Source organism: Saccopteryx bilineata, chromosome 3 (genome assembly GCF_036850765.1).
Source record: "Saccopteryx bilineata isolate mSacBil1 chromosome 3, mSacBil1_pri_phased_curated, whole genome shotgun sequence".
Lineage (NCBI taxonomy): Eukaryota > Metazoa > Chordata > Mammalia > Chiroptera > Emballonuridae > Saccopteryx > Saccopteryx bilineata.
Genome location: NC_089492.1, coordinates 161,118,830 through 161,136,021, shown reverse-complemented (window position 1 = coordinate 161,136,021; position 17,192 = coordinate 161,118,830). Strand labels below are relative to the sequence as shown.

The 17,192-nt window shown below is 46.4% G+C and overlaps 1 protein-coding gene across 6 annotated transcripts; it reads left to right on the top strand.

Moving 5' to 3' along the window:
• The first annotated feature begins 9,263 nt into the window (after positions 1 to 9,263).
• Positions 9,264 to 17,031, top strand: CA14 (carbonic anhydrase 14). Of its 6 annotated transcripts, none has more exons than XM_066268054.1 (11): positions 9,278 to 10,097; positions 12,046 to 12,066; positions 13,011 to 13,190; positions 13,557 to 13,699; positions 13,938 to 14,033; positions 14,230 to 14,296; positions 14,832 to 14,989; positions 15,084 to 15,204; positions 15,455 to 15,472; positions 15,583 to 15,667; positions 15,790 to 17,031. In XM_066268054.1, the coding sequence occupies exons 1-11, from the start codon at positions 10,043 to 10,045 to the stop codon at positions 15,851 to 15,853; spliced, it is 1,008 nt and encodes a 335-aa protein (XP_066124151.1). In that variant the 5' UTR covers positions 9,278 to 10,042; the 3' UTR covers positions 15,854 to 17,031. The 6 variants fall into 6 exon arrangements, with proteins under 6 accessions (XP_066124155.1, XP_066124151.1, XP_066124153.1 ...); XM_066268057.1 differs by having other exon boundaries at positions 9,292 to 10,097; positions 13,130 to 13,190; positions 15,452 to 15,472; XM_066268053.1 differs by having other exon boundaries at positions 9,295 to 10,097; positions 15,452 to 15,472.
• The last annotated feature ends 161 nt before the right edge of the window (positions 17,032 to 17,192 follow it).

The following is a 17,192-nucleotide window of genomic DNA, read 5'->3' as shown; positions in this document are numbered from 1 at the left end:
TTATAAAAAATAAAAAATAAAAGTTATCTACAAAAATAAGTTTTAAAAAAAAGTCAATGAAATTTTTAAAAAATTTTAATTAAAAGAGGCTATTAAGATTTACTTACATAACCTGACCTGTGGTGGCGCAGTGGATAAAGCGTCGACCTGGAAATGCTGAGGTCGCCTGTTCGAAACCCTGGGCTTGCCTGGTCAAGGTACATGTGGGAGTTGGTGCTTCCAGCTCCTCCCCCCTTCTCTCTCTCTGTCTCTCTCCTCTCTAAAAATGAATAAATAAAATAAAAATAAAAAGATTGTATAAAAAAAAAAAAAATATTTACTTACATAGACCTGGTTCAGAACTTTGCTAAATTATTTATTTTTTCCTGTGTAATGGTTTATATTATGAGCTTACAATCAGGGAATAATTTAAGCACTGCTTCCATATGAATAAAAATAAATACAGATTATTTTTTTGCATACCAAAAATACTGATTTTTACTTTAGGCTTAATTGGTGATAAACAGTAGAAGGAACAAATTTTCTGCCTCCTGACTTTCTTGCAAAAATGGTATTCCTAGAAATTGTAATATCTACTTACAGAGTAGTTCATGATATTGCAGAACAGATTGATGAACAGTTGATTAATGTGTACCTTCTTTAATCAGCATTGCAGAATTCTAGCACAAAATCAAATATGTATCTCAGAATTATATATATATATATATATATATATATATATATATATATATATATATATGAGAAATGTCCCAAAACTGAAGGATACAAGCTAGACAAATGAGTCCATTGAGTACACTTCCACAAAATAAAAAAGACAAAGATACAGTATCATAAAATTATAGAATATCTAGAAAGATACTAAAAAGCTTCCAGAGAGAAAGCAGTCTAACTTAGACCTGGGGAATGGAGGGATACAAGAAGACTATTCTTTTAAAATAATATTATAGGCCCTGGCCGGTTGGCTCAGTGGTTCAGCATCAGCCCGGCATGTGGATGTACTGGGTTCAATTCCCAGTCAGGGTACACAGGAGAAGTGCCCATTTGCTTCTCCATCCCTCTCCCTCTCATTTCTTTCTTTCTCTCTCTCTCTCCTCCTCCCCTCCTGCAGCCAAGGCTTGATTGTAGTAAGTTGGCCCAAGGCTCTAAAAAATGGCTCCAGTTGCAACAGAGCAAGGGCCCCAGATGGGCAGGGCATCACCCCCTAGTGGGCTTGCCGGGTGGATCCCAATCAGGGTGTATGCGGAAGTCTGTCTCTGCCTCTACTCCTCTCACCAGATAGATGATGATGATGATAGATGATAGATGATAGATGATAGATAGATAGATAGATAGATAGATAGATAGATAGATAGACAGATAGATAGAGTTATAACAGATTTACCTGATACATTTGAACATAATGGAAGAAGAGTTCTATTTTCAAGTCAGTTTAGAGATGAATAAGTAACTAAAAAACTAAAGCAAAAGGAAAAGAGGGCTGTTATCAATTCAAAGGAAATTAAAAGTTGTACAAGAAAGGAAATATTATAATACACTCCTGGGTTTAGCTATGAGTAAATATTGACAATAATTAAAATGCTGAATACTGATTTAACTAAAATTGAGATGTAATAACTAACTATATCAAGAAAATAGGGTAGAAATATGTGTTGGGGAGGGAGTTGTTTTTTGTTTGTTTTTAGTGAGAGAGACAGAGAGAGGGACAGATAGGGACAGACAGACAGGAAAGGAGAGAGATGAGAAGCATCAATTCTTTGTTGCGGCACCTTAGTTGTTCATTGATTGCTTTCTCCTATGTGCAGTGACCCCTTGCTCAAGCCAGCAACCTTTGGGCTCAAGCCAGTGATCATGGATGGGTGCCACGACCAGCTCAGCAGTGGGTGTGCATGAAAGGAAGGTGCTACAGGACTTAAGAAAAAACACACAAGCCTGACCAGGCGGTTGCGCAGTGGATAGAGCTTCAGACTGGGATGCGGAAGACCCAGGTTTGAGACCCCGAGGTCGCCAGCTTGAGCGTGGGCTCATCTGGTTTGAGCAAAAATTCACCAGCTTGGACCCAAGGTCGCTGGCTCCAGCAAGGGGTTACTCGGTCTGCTGAAGGCCCACAGTCAAGGCACATATGAGAAAGCAATCAATGAACAACTAAGGTGTCGCAATGCACAACGAAAAAACTAATGATTGATGCTTCTCATCTCTCTGTTCCTGTCTGTCTGTCCCTGACTATCCCTCACTCTGACTCTCTCTGTCTCTGTAAAAAAATAAAATAAAATAAATAAAAATAATTAATTAAAAAAAAAAGAAAGCAATCAATGAACAACTAAGGTGTCGTAACGAAAAACTAATGATTGATGCTTCTCATCTCTCTCCGTTCCTGTCTGTCTGTCCCTATCTTTCCCTCTCTCTGACTCTGTCTCTCTCTGTCACTGTAAAAAAGATAAAAATTAAAAAAACAATTAAAGGTTCCTTTGTTTATTGCTTCAAAGAAAGAAGAAAAGACACAACTCGTGTGTGCACCACTGAAGGAGTATAACCTTTATGGAGGGCAACATGGCAATAAATGTAGCAAAAATCCTAAAAAGGAGCATACTCCAAATTAAAATCAAAAAGGAATTTCACTACAGGCCTATTAGAATGGCTACTCTTTTTTTTTTTCTTTTTTCTTTTTTGTAACTGTCAATATCAAGTGCTAGAGAAACTGGAGCTCTCATTGCTGGTGGGATGAAGAATAGTAAGACCATTATGATTTATATTTTTGACACAGAACAATGTTCACAAAATAGTTATTAAAAAGGTTATATGCCAATTATGTAAATAGTATGGCACTATTTTTGTAAAAAGTACAATATCTATGTGCATAAAAATATGCATTTAAATGTAGCTTCATAGAAAAAAGTTTGTAAGATATCAGAATGTTAACAGTGGTTATCTCTAATTGTGAGAATTTTGAGTGATTTTTTTAATCTTCTAATTTCCCTAAACTAATCAGGTAGTACTTCTATAATTAATAATTAAGAGGAAAAGTAACAAGCCATTGCCAAGATCTGATGTTCTCCAGCATTTTGGAGCCATCCAAGTAACTGTTTCCTTTTCATTGTTTTAAAAAAAGAAAAGAATTGGGCCTGACCTGTGGTTGCGCAGTGGGATAAAGCGTCGACCTGGAACACTGAGGTTGCCGGTTCGAAACCCTGGGCTTGCCTGGTCAAGGCACATATGGGAGTTGATGCTTCCTGCTCCTCCCCCCTTCTCTCTCTCTCCCCTCTCTCTAAAAATCAATTAAAAAATCAATAAAAAAAAAAGAACCACCGGTGGAAGGATTAGAACTGGTCGCCAGCCGCCTCATTTAAAAAAAGAAAAGAATAGAGTGAAATGCACAGATTTATAACCAACCTTAAATAAAATATACCTAATACATGAAATAACAAGCAAGTTGGATGGCAGAACAATGGGGAGAATGCAGAGTCTATGAGCTCATTGCATTTCAGTTTTGCAGATGTTACCTTAGAAATGACTTGAAGCTTTAAATAAAAAATAGTTAGTTTTTGTATTTGGATTTCCTCCTCAGAGCATTGCCTCATCAACTACATAGGGAAGTCACTGAGCCAGAAATGTCCTCTATTTTCTTTAAAGTTTTTTTTGTTTTTTAAGTATTTGTAACACACTTTGGGTGAGGAATTGGTCAAAACCTGATTCTTTGTCCTATTAATATTTCTACGTGATCTTGGCCAAGTCACTTTACCTTTCAAGGCTCATATCCTTTTGAAAAATGTATAGATGTTTTGAGAGAAAAATGTCAATAAAAGCACAGCACACTCTTTTGCAATAAGGTTTCAATGAAATACAAATCATTTGTCACAATCTGATCTGAGAACAGACCTCTTATTTGGGGAATGATTTAAACCTTAGTAAGCTATACATCATCACAGGATTTTGGTATATTATCCTCTAATTTCTATTTCTATAGAGATTCAGACATCAAAGTTTCTTCAAAAACAAAGAAAAATTCTCTTTAACTAGAATCTTCAAACTATCGAAAAAGTGGTACTATAAGTGTTAATGTCTTTTGCTTAAGTTGGTACAAAACCATCATTTGAGTGAGATGAATGGTAGAGAATAAGAAAAAGAAGAAGGCAGGCAAAATGAGGCGGCCACCAGAGGGAACAGAACAAATAATTACAATTCTAGAACACCATGATATCCTTTTTCCTTACTCCTTACAGAGGAAGCAGTTTACTAACTATATATATATATATAAAGGAGAATTCTGCTTTGACATAACCTCAGAGGCAGTGAGGCATGAGTCTGCCTTCCTTGGAGTGACAATTGCTATGTTCTTACATGTAACTATGGAATCTGGTTATAGTCCCATCCTGTGGAAAGATTGTTGACATTAGGTAAAGAAAACCTCACTGCTAAGTGTCTACCTGCCTTGGTTCCCATAAATACTTTGTTCTGCTGCTATTTAGAACTTCTCACCATTGCATTCCAGTAATTGGGTAAGGTATCTGAATTCCATAAGAGACTGTGAAGTTCTTTTTTTTTTTTTTTTTTTTTTTTTTTCTGAAGCTGGAAACAGGGAGAGACAGTTAGACAGACTCCCGCATGCGCCCGACCGGGATCCACCCGGCACGCCCACCAGGGGCGACGCTCTGCCCACCAGGGGGCGATGCTCTGCCCCTCTAGGGGGTCGCTCTGCCACGACCAGAGCCACTCCAGCGCCTGGGGCAGAGGCCAAGGAGCCATCCCCAGCGCCCGGGCCATCCTTGTTCCAATGGAGCCTTGGCTGCGGGAGGGGAAGAGAGAGACAGAGAGGAAGGAGGGGGTGGGGGGTGGAGAAGCAAATGGGCACTTCTCCTATGTGCCCTGGCCGGGAATCGAACCGGGGTCCCCGCACGCCAGGCCGACGCTCTACCGCTGAGCCAACTGGCTAGGGCCTGTGAAGTTCTTCAAGGCAAAGATTATGTCTTTTTTTTTTTTTTTTTTTTCAGGGACAGAGAGAGTCAGAGAGAGGAATAGATAGGGACAGACACACTGGAACAGAGAGAGATGAGAAGCATCAATCATCAGTTTTTCGTTGCGACACCTTAGTTGTTCATTGATTGCTTTCTCATATGTGCCTTGACCGCGGGCCTTCAGCAGACCGAGGAATCCCTTGCTCGAGCCAGCAACCTTGGGTCCAAGCTGGTGAGCTTTTGTTCAAGCCAGATGAGCCCACGCTCAAGCTGGCGACCTCGAGGTTTCAAACCTGGGGCCTCTGCATCTCAGTCCGACACTCTATTCACTGCACCACCACCTGATCAGGCAGGGATCATGTCTTATTAACTTTTTATTTCTAGGGTCTGGCATGGTGCCTAAAGTACACCATGCATGTCTATAATTAATGAAGGTATTGCTGCTAACCTCGACAAAACTGGCTGCAAAGAAATATTCTAGATGGCTGGAATCCCTTCAAGGAATGGCAAATCCCTTACCACCTCTGCTTCCCCAGGGAATTCGTTCTCACGTGGTTCCTCAGACCAGTGGCCTCAGCATCAATTTGTGACCTGTTAGAGATTCAAATTTCTAGACATACCCCAGACCTATTGAATCAGAAACTGGAGGGGCAAAGCCCAGAAATCTGTATTTTAATAAGCTTTCCAGATGATTCTGATGCACACTGATGTTTGAAAAGGAGTGATGCAGGAGGAGAAAGTTCAGTGGCTGGTTCAGCTTAACAACTCTATGACAAACCACAGGAAAATCCCTAAATCCCTCACAATTTAGTCTTTACAAGGTAAACAAGGGAGTTGTAATGATGTCCAAAGACTCTTCTGGTCTAAAATTTTGTGTAATACAAAAAGTGGAAAGAAGGTAAATAAATGTCCCAATGATTAGATTCATTCATTCAATCAGCAAATATTTATGTACTAGGCAGTACTCAGGACATGGAATCAATGCATGACACAAAATTACTCCATTTTAATTAAAGTTGCAACATTTCAGACCACAAATTCTTACCTGTCTTCTGTCTACAAGATTCTCATAGTGCGTCTGTCCTACGATGTGAACTGAAAAACTGAGGAAGTGAACCAAAAAGTTCTCACCAGTCCTCCTCCATATTACTTTGACTTTAACTTTTGGAAGATTTTGTGTTTACTTACGGGGCTTCAGTACCAATGTGTCATTGACAAGCATGTGATAATGAATGTGATTATCTAACAGTTTAGTCTATCTCTGGGTCTATCTACATTACTTCATGAAAAAGTCGCTTGTACTTTTAGGAAATCAAATTCCATCTAATTTTATCTCCTCATTGATTCTGTCTTCTCAGCCATTAGTTACCACCTGTGCTGCTTGAGTAAGTTCCTGTATTGACCATGTTCTTTTCTTCCGCTCTGCCCCTCTTCCTCATTGTACTCTCATATACACCCCACACCCCACACAAACTCAGAATATTTAGTGAGTTAAAATATTTGTGTGTGTGAGAGAGAGAGAGAGAGAAAGAGAGAGAGAGAGAGACAAAGAGAGAGAGAAAGAAAGAAAGAGATAGAGGTATAGATAGGGACAGACAAGAAGGGAGAGAGATGAGAAGCATCAATTCTTCCTTGTAACACCTTAGTTGTTCATTGATTGCTTTCTCATACATGCCTTGGGGGGGGGGGCACAGCACACCAAGTCACCAAGTCACCTCTTACTCAAGCCAGCCAGCACGGGGTCATTTCTATGATCCCATGCTCCAATCTGTGACCTTGTGCTCAAGCTGGCAATCTCGGGGTTTCAAACCTGGGTCCTCTGAATCCCAGTCTGACACTCTATCCACTGTGCCACTGCCTGGTCAGGGTTAAATATCCTTTCTTGCCCTGGCCAGTTGGCTCAGCGGTAGAGCGTTGGCCTAGCGTGCGGAGGACCCGGGTTCGATTCCCGGCCAGGGCACACAGGAGAGGCGCCCATTTGCTTCTCCACCCCTCTGCCGCGCTTTCCTCTCTGTCTCTCTCGTCCCCTCCCGCAGCCAAGGCTCCATTGGAGCGAGGATGGCCCGGGCGCTGGGGATGGCTCTGTGGCCTCTGCCCCAGGCGCTAGAGTGGCTCTGGTCGCAACATGGCGACGCCCAGGATGGGCAGAGCATCGCCCCCTGGTGGGCAGAGCATCGCCCCTGGTGGGCGTGCCGGGTGGATCCCGGTCGGGCGCATGCGGGAGTCTGTCTGACTGTCTCTCCCTGTTTCCAGCTTCAGAAAAATGAAAAAAAAAATATCCTTTCTTTTTAAAGGACCTTTTAAGATAAAACAAAGCAAAAGTCACTCCACTTGGACATTTTTGGTAAAGACCTGTTCCCACTTCACTACCTATGGAAGGACAGGAGGTGGCGCCAGAAGGCAGAGGAGTGCCTTGGTTTTCACAGGTTTTAGCCAAACTTGCAGTGAGGCACAACTGGAGAGGAAGAAGTAGGAATTAAAACAAAGGGGCCAGAGTCTGAGTAGCAATTAAGGGAATACGGAGGGGGACAGGGAGTGTTGGTTGGTTGGTTGGTTGGTTGGCTGGTTTTAAACATATAAGGCCTTCATGCCACCCTAAATCAGCATGGTGACATCAGAAATATCCACAGTAAAGACAAAGGTCAAAATAAAGGCAAGTGTCTGGAGGACGGTGTTTTGCCTCCCTTCCCTCTCCTAGAAACCAGGGCTTTTGTCCTCTTGGGAAGGATGAGGGCCTGGAGAGGCTGCTCATTCAGAAGTGAGAAAGTGCTGAGTTGGGGCTAAGACATCTTTGCAAAACAATGTTCAATTGTGTAGACAAAAATTCCAAAGCCCACCAGCAGTGAAACATCTCCCAGAAGGAATCACACAAAACATTTGAAATTAAAACTCTTTTAAACTAAAAAATTCATAGACCTAACAAGCCACACTATCTGCCTTGGGACATTGAATGGCAGCCTCAGGCACTCCCAGAGAAATCTGAGGTCATTCTGTTCAGGCCCCTTCTTTTGTACCATGCACAAGAAGTCTCTGATTGCTTGGTCGTCGTCCCCCTCCCCTCCCCATTACTCTGTGATACCATTCTCATTCCCAGGAAGTCTAATTTACACTTTGCCATTTATTCTTCTTAGAAGGGCTGGAAACAAAACTTTCCTGTACGGGAAAGATAATTCAGAAGGTGAAAATTGAGAAGAAAATGACATCTGCAAAATAACTTTGCTTTGCAGATTAATCACAGAAAGGCATGGTGGCTCCTGCCTCTGCAGGCGTTGGCAATTCCTACTCTGTTCATTTGGCTTTACTTTGTTTTGGCTATATACTACCAGCTAGCAGGAGCAAGGAAGGCAGACAGAGGGAGTTAAAATGGGAGCATCCTCCGGGCTGGTCAAGTATATAGAGAAGAGATTTCAATGTCTGGTTTGAAATTACCTGTGGGTTTCAAATTCTTTAATGAGGGATTTAGAATGTACATTCCAATCGGGATTTCCAGTCCCATGGGGAAGCAAGCAGCAGCCCACATTCTTGACACAGTCAGCTCGCCCAGCTCCCAGGTGGCTGGTTTCACTCAGTCCTACAGGTCCTGCCCAACAAGGGTTGAGCAGGAGGGGAGACCCTGGGTCCCTCTTCCCAACTGGATCACATGGTCTCTCTCCGCTCCCTCCCCTCTCTTTCTTTGGAGCCCCCCCTTTTTTTTTAACTGAGGCAGAGAGAGAGTCAGAGAGAGGGATAGACAGGAACAGACAGGAACGGAGAGAGATGAGAAGCATCAATCATTAGGAGAGATGAGAAGCATCAATCATTAGTTTTTCGTTGTGACACCTTAGTTGTTCATTGATTGCTTTCTCATATGTACCTTGACCATGGGCCTTCAGCAGACCGAGTAACCCCTTGCTCGAGCCAGCGACCTTGGGTCCAAGCTGGTGAGCTTTGCTCAAAGCAGATGAGCCCACGTTCAAGCTGGCAACCTCGGGGTCTCGAAGCTGGGTTCTCCACATCCCAGTCCGACGCTCTATCCACTGCGCCACCTCCTGGTCAGGTTGGAACCGCCTTTTTTAAAGATTGTTTCTAAGGTCTCCTCATCTCTCCTCCTGCCCTGGCCTGCCCAGGCCAGGGGTTAGTGTCCTTTTCAGTGACAAAAGCCGCCCTAGATCTGGTCTCCCTGGGGAGGCAGCCTGGCAGTTGGAGCCGCTGTCTCTCCATGGTGCTGCTGCAGCCCCTCCCCCTCTGGGCACACAAATGGGCTTTATACAACAAACAAAACCACCCTCCCGCCCAGGCCACACAGGCACGTGGACCCAGGGCTCACCGTGGGAAGGGGGTGGTGACAGGGGCTCCAGACAAGTTCTCTTCACCTCGCTCCTCCTTATTTTCCACAACCCAGGTTTTAGTCCTTAACTTCCTACCCTGAGTCTCCCAACTGATTGTTACCTGTCTCCTAACTGGGCTCTTCCTATTCCAAAGCAGGTCGAATTCTGCAGGAGATTGGGAAAAGGTCCTCCCACAATCTTCCTCATTCCACTGAGGGAGTTGCTCCTCAGAGGGGCCATCGGGGAATGAGAACATGGGTCCCCCTGCCTCCTCCCGCTCCAGGGGACACCCGTCAGAACAGAGTCAGTGTGAAAAGCAGAGGAAGGAAGAGCTCACCCTAGCTGGGCTCCTGAGCCAGGGCCAGGCTCCAGTGAACACCGCAGGAGCTCGGAGCAGAGCACTGGGGCTCTAAGCAGGGCCATCCTGCATGCCTAATCGGCTATTTAAGGAGCAGTTGGCCAGCAACACAGGCAGCCCCTGCTCCCCACGTACACTATCCAGAGCCACCTTAAAAGCAGGAGGCAATTGTGAAGTCGCTGGCCAGCAAGTGGAGTGAAGACTATAGAGGGAGATAAAAGAGAGGACAAAGAGAAAAGACATTGAGATTTGTCCTGGGGACCCCGAAACCCACGGTGCTCTACTGAAAGCCAACTGCCTGGAAGCCCGCGGAGATAGAGACAGCAAGAGAAAAAGAGATAAATACATTCAACTTCAGGATTCTCTCTTTCTGCCCTTGTCCTCTAGTCTCCAAACTCCCAGGACCTTGTGCTCCTCCTGAGGATACCATGATGTTTTTCCAGATCCTGCTAGAGGTGATTTGGATCCTGGCTGTGTTCGGGGGTAGGTACATCTGAATGTCTGTGTGTCTGTCTGTGCTGACATCCACATGTTGTTATGTAAGCTTAACCCCAGGGAAAAGGAATGTAAAAGAAAGTCTAGGGACTAGAAAAATAGGCTAAGGGATTGGGGCAGGGGCACAAGGGTGGGGAGACCACTTTGCTTCTTTCCTTTGCCTTTCCAGCCCTGCTGTTAGTAAGGATGGGGGAGAGCTGGCCCTGGAGCAGAATGTGTACACACACTAGGGAATCTCTGGGCAGGCTACACATTCTCTCCAGAGCTCTTTCCCCCACTACCCTAGTCCCAGGCAGCCCTCTTGGCCTTCTTAATTTACTAACTCCTCCAATTAGGGAGCAGAAAAGCCCTAAAGTGAGAGAATCAAGGACTGATGGTGGAGAGGCAAGGACTCTGCGTCACCGGCCTAACTCAGACCCTGATCCCTGACTGTGCACATCATGGCCAAAGTCCCCTTTGAGTCTATGGACAGACTGATTTCCCAGTTTACCCTGAAAGCAGTGGTAATATTAGTCAACATTGTTGGGCCCTTTACAGTTTACAAAAAATGTTCAGGAGCTCCCAGGAGATGAGGAGGAACTCTTAGGAGTATAGGCTAAGTGTCCTCAAGTCCCTGACACCTAATTTTTGTGTTTCCTGTGCCTTGCACAGTATCCAGCACACAGTAGGTGCGTGATCAAGACTTGCTGGAAGACAGGGTGAAGGGTGTTGTCTGGAGAGCAGAAGTGGAACGCAGAGAGGATAATGAGGAAGCCAAATGGAGAGTTGCAAAGTGCATATGAGGAACAAGGAAAAAATAGGGCAAGAGTCCCCAGGAAGAGATGTAGAATTAGTACATTTGGTGGAGGAGAGGGGTAAGGCTATCCAGGGACAGAACCAGGGATTAGAGCTGTTGGGATGTATACTGAGCTGATGAAGGAGAGGCTGCCTCCAGCCCCCCCTTAGGTTGCTTCCCAGTGTTGTCTGAACCAAGGGCTGGGCTAGTGGAAGAGCCCCAGATTGAGATCAGGATATCTTACAAATCTGAGGGATTTAAAGGAATAAGAGAGGAAGGAATTTAGGATTTTTCTCCATTTCTAGCAGTTTGAGTCATGCAGAGAAAATCTGCAAGAAGGCCTCCCTTATTCCCCTTGCAGCAGTTTGGCCCTGGGTGAGGGCTAGACCAGCAGACCCCCTGCCTTGCAGCCTGACAGGACTGCAGGAGAGCCTGCCATGTGACCCGGTTGGCAGCTCTCTTTTCCACACACAATGCTTCACTTTCATCCTGTCCCTGCCAGCCAGGCTGCTTGTGCCCACCCAGCACCCTCAACATAGAGTGGACCCAACTCCCACCTTCTCCAGCCATCTGTGAGGAATCTAGGGAGCAGGTTCCTGGGGATGGGGAAAGTTTCCTCCTATAGGGTTACTGGGACCAGAAGGAGGAAGTGATAGGTTCATTGCCAGCTCAGTGCCTTGGTTCCTGCAATGCTTCAGAGCAAAGGAATTATCGCCCTTCTCCCCTCAGTACCACCACCCACACTCTGAGCTTCCTTCCCCTCCCTTGTTCATCCCTTTCCTTCAAACCCCCTGCTGCACCCTCACCTCACCCCAATCTTCTAAGTGTCAGTTTGGCTTGGCACAGGCTGGAGAAAAGTAAAGATTGGGCAGACTGCACATTTGGGTCTAGGTTAATTTTAGTGCCCAGGCTTTATCTCTTTATTTCTCCTCCCCCTTTATGCAGCAAGCACAAGCACGGCCTGGCTGGTGATTTTAAATAGGCTCCCCCACCCCACCCCACCTTTCCACCGAGGTGTCCAGTTTCAGGGCTTCCTAGGGGAAGTGCTGGCCCAGAGGGAGGAGAAAGAGTGGGCAGAGAGGTGGAGCGGCACACAGAGTGCCTGGGGAGGGCCCTGCCCCAGGCTGCGCTGATTTTAACTGGAACTACTCTGCCTTGCAGGTCAACACTGGACATATGAGGGTGAGAGCTGAACCCAAGGCCTACCTACACCCCTTTCACACTGGGACCTCTTCACCTGGCAGGAAGATTTATGTCATATGGTTTCCTTTAGATTCTTGCCCTAGCTTCTTCCCTTCCTCACCTCCCCTGCCCTAGGTTTTGCATATGTGACGCCTAGACCCTGTTCTAACCACCAAATCCCACACCTCCTGATTCAGCAGAAAAGCTGGTTATGTCCTCAGTTTGTGGGATGAGGGAGTTGGAGTGGAAAGCAAACTTGGATGGGGAAGATGAACCATGAGCTTAGCTGCCGATTCACCTCCTAGCTCTTTCTATCCTAATTGATTCTACCCCCAACCTGCATCTGGAATTGGGACAGAACTTGAGGTCAAGGTCAGGCTGAGCAAGAGGCTGGGAGGATAGTTTGTGATCCTGGTAGAGGTGGAATTCAACTCCTTTGAACTTCTAATTAATAACTGAATTCCAGAGTCAATACAAGGTCCAGGATGAGAGCAAAAAGCAAATGAGATAAAGTCAGCAGATCCAAATACCAAGGCCACTTAATAGGGGGCCCCACAGAGACACTGCCTCTCTAGGATCATTTTATTTTCCCAGTTCCCCTGCTCTTACTCTGATCTCCCTCCCTGGGCATGCAGGCTTTCTATCTAGTCCCCTTCCTCTCATTCAGCTCTCTTGTCCTCAAACTACAGGTAAGTAAAAGCCATTATCCCCCATTTACCAGAAAAGCTGGGGACTCACCGCTGTCTCCAGGTAGGTGGAGGGAATTCCAACATTGGTCCAGCAGGGCTGCTACCTCACCCAGCCATGTACAACTGGGTGCTTCATCTGGGGTGAAAAGAAGTGCATTCCTACTGCCACACAGATATGTAGCTTGGTGGAGGATTGCTGAAGGGTTGCTGGGGCCAGAGGGCAGGACAAATGTCTGTGGTAACCTCCCCCCACAGGTCCACATGGTCAACACCATTGGTCAGCCTCTTACCCTGAGTGTGGAAGCAATGCCCAATCCCCCATCAATATCCAAACAGACAGTGTGATTTTTGACCCAGAGTTGCCCCCTCTGCAGCCCCACGGATATGAGCAGCCTGGCACCAAGCCTTTGGAGCTGCACAATAATGGCCACACAGGTAAAAAGCTCAGCTCCAAGGTGAAAGTTCGTTCCAACCATGCAAGTCAGGGAGAAGAAGCACTGCCCACTTCCACATTCTGAGCAGGCTTCCGCTATAGATTTAGAGATGTGAGAATAGGACTGAGGCTCCTGTAGCTGAAAGTGGGAACTGAATGTCTATGATCAAGCTCTGTGGGTGGATCAGCATCACCTTGATCTTCACTGAGAAAGATGTGCTAGAAAAGCAGTGGCTTATGGGAAGAACTGGGTGCTATTGGTGGAGGAAAACAGAAAAGCCTGGCAGTCTCCCAAGGACTGGTGGCAACCCAAGGGTGGGGATGTCTCCACATTCCTCCATCAACCTAGCTTGCTCTTTTCTTCACAGTGCAGCTCTCTCTACCCCCCACCATGTATCTGGAGGGGCTTCCCCAGAAATATGTAGCTGCCCAGCTCCACCTCCACTGGGGTCAGAAAAGATCCCCGAGGGGGTCAGAGCACCAGATCAACAGTCAAGCCACAGCTGCAGAGGTACCAGGGATTGAAACTTGGACTAGGGCACAGGACAGGCATGGTCAGTGCCAGGGATAGAGGATCTGCAAACTAGAACAAGTCATACTTCGAAAAAAACGCCAACCCTTGTGGGATTTAGGGCATGCTGAAGGTGGTGGTGGTGGTGGTGGTGGTGGCGGCGGCGGCAGCTGGGGTCAAAGCTTTTGGGAGGGGATGGTGGAGAAACAGTAAATGATCCAATTTCCTCTCCCCTTAGCTCCACATCGTACATTATGATTCAGATTCCTATAACAGCTTGAGTGAGGCTGCCCAGAGGCCTCAGGGCCTGGCTGTCTTGAGCATCCTCATTGAGGTCAGTAGTCCCCACCCATTTCTTCCCAGGTCTCTCTTCATTCCCTCTGCATCCTTCAGTCCTCCTCTGCCCAGGTCTGGTGTTGGTCTCCCTCCCAGGGCAAGTCAGCAATCCCTCTGACCATTTACTCTCTACCCGAATGTCTTACTCCAAACATCAACTCATACCAACCTCTCTCCCTTTCCTCCCCTGCCAGGTGGGTGAGACTAAGAATCCAGCTTATGAACACATTCTGAGTCATTTGCATGAAATCAGGTATAAAGGTGAGCCCTAAGAATCTATTTTAGGACAAAGTGAGATTAGACTTCAGGGAAACTTGAAAAAAAAAAGGCCCTGGCCAGTTGGCTGTGGTAGAGCATTGCCCAGTGTGTGGAAGTCCCAGGTTCAATTCTCAGTCAGGGCACACAGAAGCGACCATCTGCTGCTTCTCCACCCTTCCCCCTCTCACGTTTCCCACTCTTCCCCTCCCACAGCCAAGGCTCAACTGGAGCAAGTTGGCCCCGGGTGCTGCGGATGGCTCCATGGCCTCTGCCTCAGGTGTTAAGAAAAGCTCGGTTGCTGAGCAACAGAGTAAGGGCCCTAGATGGTCAGGGTATCACCCCCTAGTGGGCTTGCCGGGTGGATCATGGTCAGGGCTCACGCAGGACGCCTCTCCTCCTCTCACTGAATAAAAAAACAAACAACAACAAAAAAACTAAGAGGCCTGGATGAGGGGCCAGGAATTTTGCTTCTGGGAGCCCTGTCCAGGTAAGCTAGGGCGCAGTGAGAGGAAGATGATCCTTAGTGTGTTCTCCCCAGATCAGTACACCTCAGTGCCCCCCTTCAACGTGAGAGAGCTGCTCCCCCCAGTGCTGGCACATTACTTCCGCTACAATGGCTCACTCACCACGCCCCCCTGCTACCAGAGTGTTCTCTGGACAGTCTTCAGCCGAAGGGCCCAGATTTCAATGGATCAGGTGAGTGGTGGTGAAGTGAGGCAGCAGAGACATAGTTGCAACCCCAGACACTTCCCCACTAAGTGACACTTCCCCCCTAATCCCACTCCTCCAGCTGGAAAAGCTTCAGGAGACACTGTTCTCTACAGAGAAGGAGCCCTCTACACTCCTGGTACAGAACTACCGAGCCCCACAGCCTCTCAATCAGCGGATGGTCTTTGCTTCTTTCATCCAAGGTGACTATACAAGGCTTGGAAAAGGAGATGGGAAACCGGGGGGTCTCAGTGGTAGGAACTAGGGAGCCCCGGGGAAGGAAAAGAAGGCTGAGGGTAAGGGTTTCTAGGACTAGCTTGGACTGGGAACCAGTCCCCAACCCTGAGTGACCAGGGGACCTCACCATGTGTAGAGGCCCTTGTGCTGCTCCCAGCTGGGATGGGGATCTGAAATCCCAGTCCCACTGACCCAAATGTTCTTCCCTTACAGCAGAATCCTTGTACACCACAGGTAAGACAGCCCCACCCAGGTATGGGGGTGGGGAGCTCCTCAGCAGCAAGGGAAGGGCTCAATACCTCTGTTAGTCCTCGGCTGACACCTCCCCTCTTTCTCTCTCCCAGGTGAAATGCTGAGCCTAGGAGTAGGAATCTTGGCTGGCTGCCTCTGCCTTCTGCTGGCTGCTTATTTCATTGCTAGGAAGATTCGGTGAGGTCCCACTTCCCATCCTTCTAGTCCTTTCTTTTCTACTGAAGAGCATTCTCCTATTCCACTTCTCAGCTTTCTCACTGAGGATCCTAGTCATGCCCATGAACCATTCCCCCTTCCAGGAAGAAGATGTCGGGTAACCGGAAGAGTGTGGTCTTCACCTCAGCACAAGTCACTGAGGCATAGTCTCCCTCTTGGGCATGATGTATGCCCTGCCATCACACATGTCAGGGAGCTTCTAGAATTGAGTACAGGGAATGGCCAGAAATACTATAGACGTAGCAGGCAGACACCTCTCCTTCCTCCAGACAGCCACAGGCAGGCCCTCATTCAAAGAAGAGCTGTGTTGTCAGTCTCTCAAAACATATAGATCAGGACCCCCTATATTGATAATGCAGAGAGCAAACTGTGTTTAGTTGCAGGGGAGGTTGGGAATGTACCCCAAAGTCCCCCACCTCCTATCTTTTATGTCCCTTTTCCTAGCTATGGGCAACATATCCCCTTAGGAAAAAGGGTGTTGATTTGGGGGTTATATGTTTGCTCAATATATTGGAAATTAAAGTTTCTCACTCACCTCTGGCTTTGAGAGGGGGAGCATTCTTTAATCCTTCAAGTGGCAGAGGCTGGCAAAGGACAGGGAAAAAGAAGCATAGGTAACTCCTTTTACCCCAATCCTGCAGGGGAGATCCAGGAAAATGCTTTTAGCCCAAAGTTTCTAACATGTTAAACCCCCAGCTCAGATTTTTGCCCTTGCAACAAACCTAGGATAGGAGGGGATCAGAGGTGCTGAGTTAGGAAGAAAGTTTGGACAAGAGACAGGAGAGGACAGAAATCTCAAGTAATATGTTATCCCCTTCCTTAAAAGGCACATTCCCCCACAATTATAAAGTCCTTTTTATTAGTCAAAATCACAATTACCTTGATTAAAAGGATATGACACACCATCCTCAGCAGAAAATGATACAGTTTATAGAAAACCTTCCCACCCCACCCCCACACACTCCCAATTAAAAACTAGAAAAAAATCTGCGCTCCTTCCCTGTGATGTCATGGCAGGCTGACTCCTCCCGGGGCACTGCAGCTCTAGAGTGTGCCAGCTCACCACAGTACCCTCCTTTTCATCTTGGGGAGAGGAGGGTGCTAGTAGTCAAGGAGGTTAAAACATTAGTTCCAGTAATGCCAGTTCCCAAACAGGCACTTCCTTCCTTTCCCCCAAGGCCTGGGACCATGAGGAAAGAGCCTAGCCATAAGGAGCAATTTGAGGAGGGAAAATATAGTCCAAGGAGGTTAGGAAAAGTCCAACATACCTCCTCCCTCCCCTTTCTCAAAAAAAAAAAAAATAAAAAAAAAGAAAGAAAGAAAAAGGAAGTTTGAGGTCTTTATCACACTAAAAATTGTTCACCTCAGACCTGAGAAAAAGACTAAGACGTCCAGTCTGGGGAGGGGGTACAGGGAAACTCAGAGCTCATCTACCCTTGAGCCTCCATTAATTTCATCTTCATGGCAATGGCTAACCTAGGCCCCT

Coding starts and splice junctions, on each gene's coding strand:
- CA14 (XM_066268053.1), top strand. CDS start 10,043: ATGATGTTTTTCCAGATCCTGCTAGAGGTGATTTGGATCCTGGCTGTG. Junction 10,098..12,045: donor GATCCTGGCTGTGTTCGGGG/GTAGGTACATCT, acceptor TCTGCCTTGCAG/GTCAACACTGGACATATGAG. Junction 13,700..13,937: donor GTCAAGCCACAGCTGCAGAG/GTACCAGGGATT, acceptor CTCTCCCCTTAG/CTCCACATCGTACATTATGA.